Below are 7,882 nucleotides of genomic sequence, written 5' to 3' on the forward strand. Positions count from 1 at the left end.
TCAGCAAACTTGACGATGGTGTTGTTGCCGTGGGCCGGGCTGCAGTCGTAGGTGTAGAGGGCGTACAGGAGAGGGCTCAGCACGCATCCTTGGGGGGAACCGGTGCTCAGCATGAGGGTGGAGGACATGTAGGGGCCGAGCAACACAGTCTGGGGTCTGTTGGTCAGAAAGTCCTTAATCCAGATGCGTGTGAGGGCAGGGAGGCCGAGAATGTCCAGTTTGGCAACGAGGATGTCTGGGATGATCGTGTTGAATGCCGAGCTGTAGTCCACAAAGAGCATCCTTGCATAGCTCTGCTGTTGTTCCAGGTGGCCCAGCACAACATGCAGAGCAGTGTCGATGGCGTCCTCAGTGGATCTGTTAGCCCGGTATGCAAACTGGTAGGGGTCCAGAGTGGGAGGAAGGCAGTCCCTGATGTGCTGGAGAACCAGCCTCTCGAAGCACTTCATGATGACTGGCGTGAGAGCAACAGGACGGTAGTCATTCAGGAGGACTGCGGGTGACTTTTTGGGGACAGGAATAATGGTGGAGGTTTTCAAGCAGGAGGGGATGACTGCCTGAGCCAGGGAGCGGTTGAAGATCCTGCAGAAAACATGTGACAGTTGGTGGGCACATGCTCTGAGGACCTTGCCTGGTATTCCGTCGGGTCCAGTAGATTTCCTGGGGTTAACCGCCAGGAGCGCGCGCCTCACATCGTGTTCCTCTACGGTGAGTGGGGGGGAGTTGAGGCATGAAGCGGGTGTGACGGTTGGGGCGAGTCAAAGCGAGCGAAGAAGCAGTTAAGCTCCTCTGCCAGCGATGCACTCGGGTCTACAGAGGTCGTGCTGCTGCCTCGGAAGTTGGTGATGCTCCGTAGACCCTGCCACACCTCCCGTGGTCTGTTGCTGGCAAGGTGGGCCTCCAGCCTCCCCTTGTAGTTTGCCTTGGCTAGCTTGATGCCTTTGCTCAGGTCAGCACGAGCCACCCTGTACTGGGCTTTGTCGCCTGGAAGTTTGCCCGACAGCAGTTTTGCATATTAATATGAAATTTGGTGGTCATTTCTCATAACAGAATGCACAAAAATCTGATTGACCCTTGCCTGAAAAGAAATGCCATTTTGGGGCCAATTTGAGCGCTCGACATCTAGAAAAGTTTAGTGCCTGGAACTAGTTTATCCTGTCAAGGCAGAATTTGGTGGTCATGTTTATCGTGACAGGACACACGGAAACGTCTCAATGACCCATTTGTGGAATTGAACATGCAGTGGGTCATTTTGGTTTGGTTCGCACACATTTCAGGGCAAATACCATAGCTTGAAAAATAAAAAAATAAATAAATTAAAAAAAACATACACCAGTTTTAACGATGAACACAATCGTTTGGACATAAAATATTGACTGATCCAGGTTTAAATTTTGGCCATTTGGGGCATATTCCAAGACTTTCTTGTACTTTATCACGACTATTGTTTTAGCGACGGCAACTAAATATGTGAGTCGCGCCTGGAACCAGATGTTTGCCGATCGTTTCGAGTTGCTATGAAAAATAATGTGCTTGCAGGTTTAATCGATTCTGGCGTCACCAACCATTTTGAAGCCGAGGTTGACATTTTGTGTCCTGATCAATGCAAAAAATGACCAGATTGATACACACTTACTGAATTATTATTTTTTTAACAATTAATGGTATGCTTTCCGTAAAGACACTCAGAATTAGGAAACATAAATAACAATTTGCAACATTTTATTTCTAGAAATCTCTCCACGTGTTCACATTTTCAAGTTCAATCACAGCGTCCCATCACTGGTGGCTTTTTTTTTTCATTTTTATTTTTAGAACATTTCCGAAGGCTTCTGCTGCCCACGGGCATCTTGTTGGTGACACATGAATTAATTAATATTTTTATGAAGAGGACCGTCCCATTACTTGTGTCCATATGGCAATGTATATTTTTCAAGTGTTTTGGGGAATTTTCCATTTCCTTTCTTTCATTTCTTCTTTTATGAAGAAACTACATTCAATTTGTCTCTGGTTGTTTTTTTACGTCTCTCATGTTGTAATCATATTTAGTATGTCCCTTGCTGACACTCATTTTTAAATAATCTTTTACATCAACAATAAGTTCACTTTAAAAGGGAAAATCGTTGCTGCCTTTTACTCATGTCAAGAAAAAAAAGCCACTTGTGAGAGATGCACCGAAGACATATTTGCACTCTCATCTGCTCACTGATGCACTTTATATTCTGAGTTATTAAAAATCATCCTTTTGTGGATACGCTTGTACAAATAGCTGGTGAAATGATTGCTTTGATGATGATGCAAGCACATGTGATTTTTTTCTAATGTTTTTGGAGGGATTTGTTGGATAATTACGCCGCATAATAAAAAAAAAAAACAAAAAAAAAAAAACGATCATGTCCCACATGTTTGTAAACATCTTTAAAGATGGCATGTGTGAAGCATAGGTTGTGTGTGTATGTTGTGTTAAAGCCTTTAAAAAGAGTAAATGTACTCTATCATTTAAGTTTTTAGATTAAAAAATGAATGTTTATAATTATTTAAATGTATAAATAATGTTAAAAATAATTTATTCTCATAATCGTAGAAGCTATATTTTCTTCTTTTGAAAAATTTTACTTCTTTTTGGTGTCGTCGATTGCAGTGGCTCTAAAAGGTTTTACACACCCTTTTTCAAATTCCATCTTTTTGTGAGATTAAAAAAAATGTGACTCAAATAAAAGAAATACTTCAAGGGAGGATTAAAAAAAATAAATAAATAAATGAAATATTGTGGTCGCCCAAGTGTCAGGGAAGACCGAGGAGAACAGCTGAACTTTATCGGAGGCACATAAATGGTGGCAGTTGTACGCTGACTTTTATTTAATATGAACTTGAATGTCATTGGTTAGTCCGAACACCCCACTTGTGGATGTGAAACCTTATCGCAGTTGTTTATTTTTTATTACTTTGAGTCGTATCGGTTAAAGGTCTCATTAATGGTGGAAAATCTTGAAATGATTTACCTTTGTTCTTTTTTTTTTTTTTTTAATTGTTCATTCGAACAGGGTAGTGTATGTTTCATACCTGCTGTGTTATCTATTCAGAGCAGTGTTACCATTTGAAAGACAGCAAAACCTGTTTAAAATGAGTGACCGGGGCCAAATGGTTTATTTACATGAAATGTAAACATTCAACTCTGCACGTGAACGTTACGTGTGGTTCAAAAGGCAAACAAACCTGACTGGTATATAAAAGCACACGCATGTAAACTCTCAGCATCCTCGCGTGAATGCGCACAAGGAAGGTGGTTTGTCCATCATCAACGCGTATGTATTGTTTTCTGTCATTATCATAAAGTGACACGTAGCTTACTAATTGTTTGGAGAAAAGCCCTGCGAGATTTTGGCACACACGTGAAGCAGTTTCAGCTGAAAATATGCTTAAAAATAAGAGAAAATATCAGATAAATTGGCTAAAAAGATGCTGGTCGTTGTACCCTGCTTGGACCGCTCACAGTCTGGCAATTGGAACTGCCCTGCCTTCACATTGCGTCACAAAAATGTGTTGTTGTTTCCGCTTGAAAAATACTACACTATATAAATGAAGTGATGGATAAAAGTCTTCAATTAGTCCCACTGGATGCCGAGGAGCTCGCAGCTGGCATCCCACAGACGCCGGGCGGTTTCCTCACTTCTCCCCTGGGGGGCCACGAAGGCGGGGGCGCAGTCGCTGCAAAGAGCAAAGAAAAGGTTACACCTTTGGCGCTTTTTCAAACAATTACTAATATATATCATTTAATCCTGATTTGTTTTAATAACTTTGAATTTCTTTACTTCTATGTATTTTTGTGTTTAAGAATAATTTTTTGGAGGGCTGTACAGTATATCCGTATTCATTTTTTTTTAAATTTATGTAGAAATACAACATTTGACTTCATTATAATTGTTTTATATTAATGGGTCCATATTTTTACAATTATTGATTTGTGTAGAAATGTATAAAACATTTTCATTTCATATGATTTTTTTTTTAATACAATCTCAATTTTGCAATACATATTTTAAATGTAATTTTTTTATGATTTCATTTTTAGCAACTCCGGAAAATTATTTAAATTTCAGTTTTTAATGTAAGTTTAATGTTTTATATTTAAATGGTCTAATTTTGTAAGAATTATTTTTTTTTTACTTTACATAAAAAAACAATTTTTTTTTTTTTAATGACAACTCATAGCTCATAGTTCTAAGTATTCCAATTGAGTATTTTTCATTTAAAAACAATTTTTAGAAATGTAAAATAATATATTTCATCTTAAATATTTGCACAAATATTTTCTTTAAAATTTGTAAATTATAAACTTACTGTATATACTTGGATATGAATACAAATACATAAAATGTATTTGAACACAGACAAAATAAATAAGAAATATTTTATGTATGTATATAGATATATATAAAATAATGTAATAAATAATCATTTAAATGTGATTTTAAAACCAGATGCCCTAATTTTAGCACTTTAATGCGGGCTGCATCCTTTTAGGAGGGAGGTGGGCGGGATGGGTTGATGTTATACCTGAAGTGTTTCCCCGAAATGGAGTGCAGCTCCTCAGCCACGGCGCAGTAGATGCTGGTCTGGGCGCCCTCGCGAGGCGTCTTCAGGAAGACGGACCATACGCTGAAGATGATCATCATCAAGGTGGAGTGACGCGTCAGGTCCGAGTTGACCGTGCCAGGGTGGACCGAGTTCACCGTAACGTTGCTGCCTAGAAGAATCGTCACACAGGTGAACGTCACTCATATTTTGTTCCTGATTGTTAAAAAAAAAAAAAGACTTTGTCATACTTTATGGTTATTTATGGATGGAATTTATTTGTCTCAAGTGGATGCTGCTTAAGGAGGTTGTGCCAATGTTTCTGAGGCAGGCTTTGTTTCTTAAATGATGGTGTTTATTTGTCTTAAGTTGATAATTTGAGGTAGGCGTTTGTTTTCTAAGTTTCACATTGTTTGATGGAGGTGTTTTGTTTTTTAATTTCCATTGATTTGTCTTAAATTGATGAGTGCTTGAGGGAGGTGTTTGTCTTAAGATGATTACTCGCAGAGTTGTGTAAGTTGATTGCCTATTTGCTTGTTGGCTAAGTTGATTTCTTGAGGTAGGCAAGCCGGTTAAATAAAACAAAAGAAAAGCCATTTTGCACCTTGAAGACGCCTCGCCAGCTCTCGAGCAAAGAGCACATTCGCCAGCTTGCTCTGGCAGTACGCCAGCCCGCTGTTGTAGCTTCCCTGGCTGTGCAGGTCGTGGAAGCGGATCCAGCCGAAGTTGTGCGCCAGCGACGAGACCACCACGATGCGCGCCGGAGCGCTTCGCTCCAGCAGGCCCACCAGCAGCGACGTCAACAGAAAGTGACCTTGAAACGATGCGAAAGAAAAACAATCGTGAGGATGTGGCGACACTTGCAGGCCAAAGCTTTTGTGACACTCGCATTCTGTTACCTAAATGATTGACGCCGATGTGCATCTCGAAGCCATCGTTAGTTTTGGTGTAGGGACACATCATCACCCCCGCATTGTTGATGAGGACGTGAAGATGGGTGAAGTCTGAAAAATAATGACAAAACATGAGTAATAGTCAGAAATGAGATTTGATAAGACTTCTACCTCGAAGGAATTGTTGCGCGAAAGATCGTATGGAGTAAGTGTCAGCCAAGTCCAGCTCCCGAACCTCCACCTGTGCTTCAGGGTACGCAGCCCGAATGCTGGCCGCCGCCCCCTCACCTTTGTCCACATCCCGGCACGCCATCACCACCCGAGCTCCTGGCGTCAAAAAACATTTTCAGCTCTGCAGCACAGTATAGAAAACATGGACGCATGGATTGTTTTGTTGCCTCTTTAGCTGTTAAAATGCATACTCTATAGGGTTTAAGTCTGAAGAATAACTTGGCAAGCTGACCTTCTACTTCTCTCATAGCTATGAGTATCTAGTTTCAAAATTATGGTTTTCCTGTGTAGATATTACGTTCTCCCCTTGCGAGCATAGTTTTCTGCCAACATTCCAATAATATGAATGCCGGGTTCTTTATTGGGTAGTACAAATTTGGACTCAATCAAACCCCCCGCCACCTTAAAAAAAAAAAGAAAACAGAAAAAAAAATTGCGAAAGCAATTTACTATCAGAATTAATAAAAGTTAATTAATCAAATGAAAAAACTTGTTTATGTAAGCACTTAAAATGTACGTTTTCCTTAATATGCCCCCATTCAAAAAGTAACCTCGAGTGGCCAGGTCCAGGGCCGTCTCCTTCCCGATGCCAGTGTTGGCCCCAGTGATGAGGACCGTTTTCCCGTCCAAACGAGCAGACGACATGCACATGCCTCCTGCCGCATATCTTCTGTGGAAAACATTGACAACCCTCAAAACAAATTGTTAATAGTTTATGTTAGGTATGACTATCGTAGCTAGCTAGCTTAGTAGCTGTCTAACTGCGGGTCAATGTTGCATTGATCCTGGAGGCGGTGTTCCTCAAATGAAATAATTTGAAGGTGTCGTGTTTCAATTTTAATTCATTAAATTGGCAGCATGGTGGATGAGTGGTTAGCACGTCCACTTAACAGTTTTGAGGTTGGAGTTTTGAATCCAAGCTCTGACCTTCACTTGTATTTTCTTTTAAAAAAAACAACAAAAAAAAACTTTATGACAAGTTATGAGCACTGAAATTTCATAAATTACGAGGAAAAATATCAAGTTATGAGAAAGTGAAAAATGTAAGAAAGGTTTTTCAAGTTATGAGAACATAGGTTGTAACTCTTTTCTTGTAAATGTATTACTTTAATTCAGGGATAAATAGTAGGTACAATACAGTAAATTATGAAAAAAAAAAAAAAAAATGTAACAATTAAAAAAATAAGGTCGTGCAGAAAATAACTCCCTAGAGGGTAGAATTATGAATCATTAGGGTCAAGGAGCAACGTTCGATCTAAGATTTGTCAAATTTAGCATTTTTTTTTTCTCCGTGTAAAATTATACCAATATCTTAATATTTTGACATGGTCGTCGTTATTTATTTTAAAAAAATTTTGTACGCAAATTCTAGTCGGTTTCGGCTTAATTATTCACGCGCACGGCGTGGCCGACGTCAGGAGGTACGAGCACGCCATGGAGCACGGCGGGCTCGCGACCAATGGCGCAGCTGGCCACGCGCATACCGATGAAGTTCCCGCCCACGCACAGCCTCCTGATTGGCCCGTAGCGTGCCAACACACACCCCCGTTATATTCCATCTCATTGATTGTCAATTGGGGACCAATATCGGGTGAAATTAGATCCAATTAAACACATCAGGAAACGTTAAAGTATAATTTATTTAGTCACAGCGTGGGTATCCCTCGCTATGCTAATGCTAATATGTGTCAACGAGGCGGAATGTGTGCTGTCACACGACTCCATGTCTAAGCGGCCAAAAATGGCTTCTTACCGTATGTGAGGAGCGAATAAAACCACCAGTAACGTCACCGCGGCGATGCCAGCGAGAAGTAAGAAAAGCCACATCGTTGGAGTACGGAGGGATGCTGTCGTAGGCGCTTGCAAGTACGACAGCTGACATGGGGAGGGGGGGGGTGTGATAAAAGCTGAAGGGGGCGATGCCACGCGAATGGCATCATGGGATGTGTAGTTCATGCAGCTCGAAAGTGAATCATGGGGTCCCTTCGGAAAGTCAAATCGAATCTTTATGGTACCTTTCCTTAACCTCTTTGGGATTACATCATCAGGTTAATGAGTGTTGAAACGTTGATTCTTTTTGAATATCGGAAAGGACCGCACTTTTTATATTATTCACGAGTACACGTACACAAAAAAAAAACCCTGTTATTCTTATGACACAATTCTGGATTTGAAATGTGCGT

General features: G+C 40.5%; 1 protein-coding gene across 2 annotated transcripts; it reads right to left on the reverse strand.

Annotated features, from left to right (window-relative positions):
* Window positions 1-3,117: 3,117 nt before the first annotated feature.
* Window positions 3,118-7,594, reverse strand: rdh12 (retinol dehydrogenase 12). 2 transcript variants are annotated; one of them, XM_088312458.1, is made up of 7 exons: window positions 7,453-7,594; window positions 6,251-6,366; window positions 5,640-5,795; window positions 5,475-5,579; window positions 5,180-5,389; window positions 4,558-4,747; window positions 3,118-3,708 (listed from the first exon to the last, which is right to left on the reverse strand). In XM_088312458.1, the coding sequence occupies exons 1-7, from the start codon at window positions 7,524-7,526 to the stop codon at window positions 3,606-3,608; spliced, it is 954 nt and encodes a 317-aa protein (XP_088168584.1). In that variant the 5' UTR covers window positions 7,527-7,594; the 3' UTR covers window positions 3,118-3,605. The 2 variants fall into 2 exon arrangements, with proteins under 2 accessions (XP_088168584.1, XP_088168575.1); XM_088312449.1 differs by having other exon boundaries at window positions 6,251-6,369; window positions 7,453-7,592.
* Between the last annotated feature and the right edge of the window lie 288 nt (window positions 7,595-7,882).

The sequence above is a fragment of the Idiotropiscis lumnitzeri genome, chromosome 1 (genome assembly GCF_059441095.1).
Source record: "Idiotropiscis lumnitzeri isolate Australia: NSW breed Sydney's pygmy pipehorse chromosome 1, RoL_Ilum_1.0, whole genome shotgun sequence".
Taxonomy (NCBI): Eukaryota; Metazoa; Chordata; class Actinopteri; order Syngnathiformes; family Syngnathidae; genus Idiotropiscis; species Idiotropiscis lumnitzeri.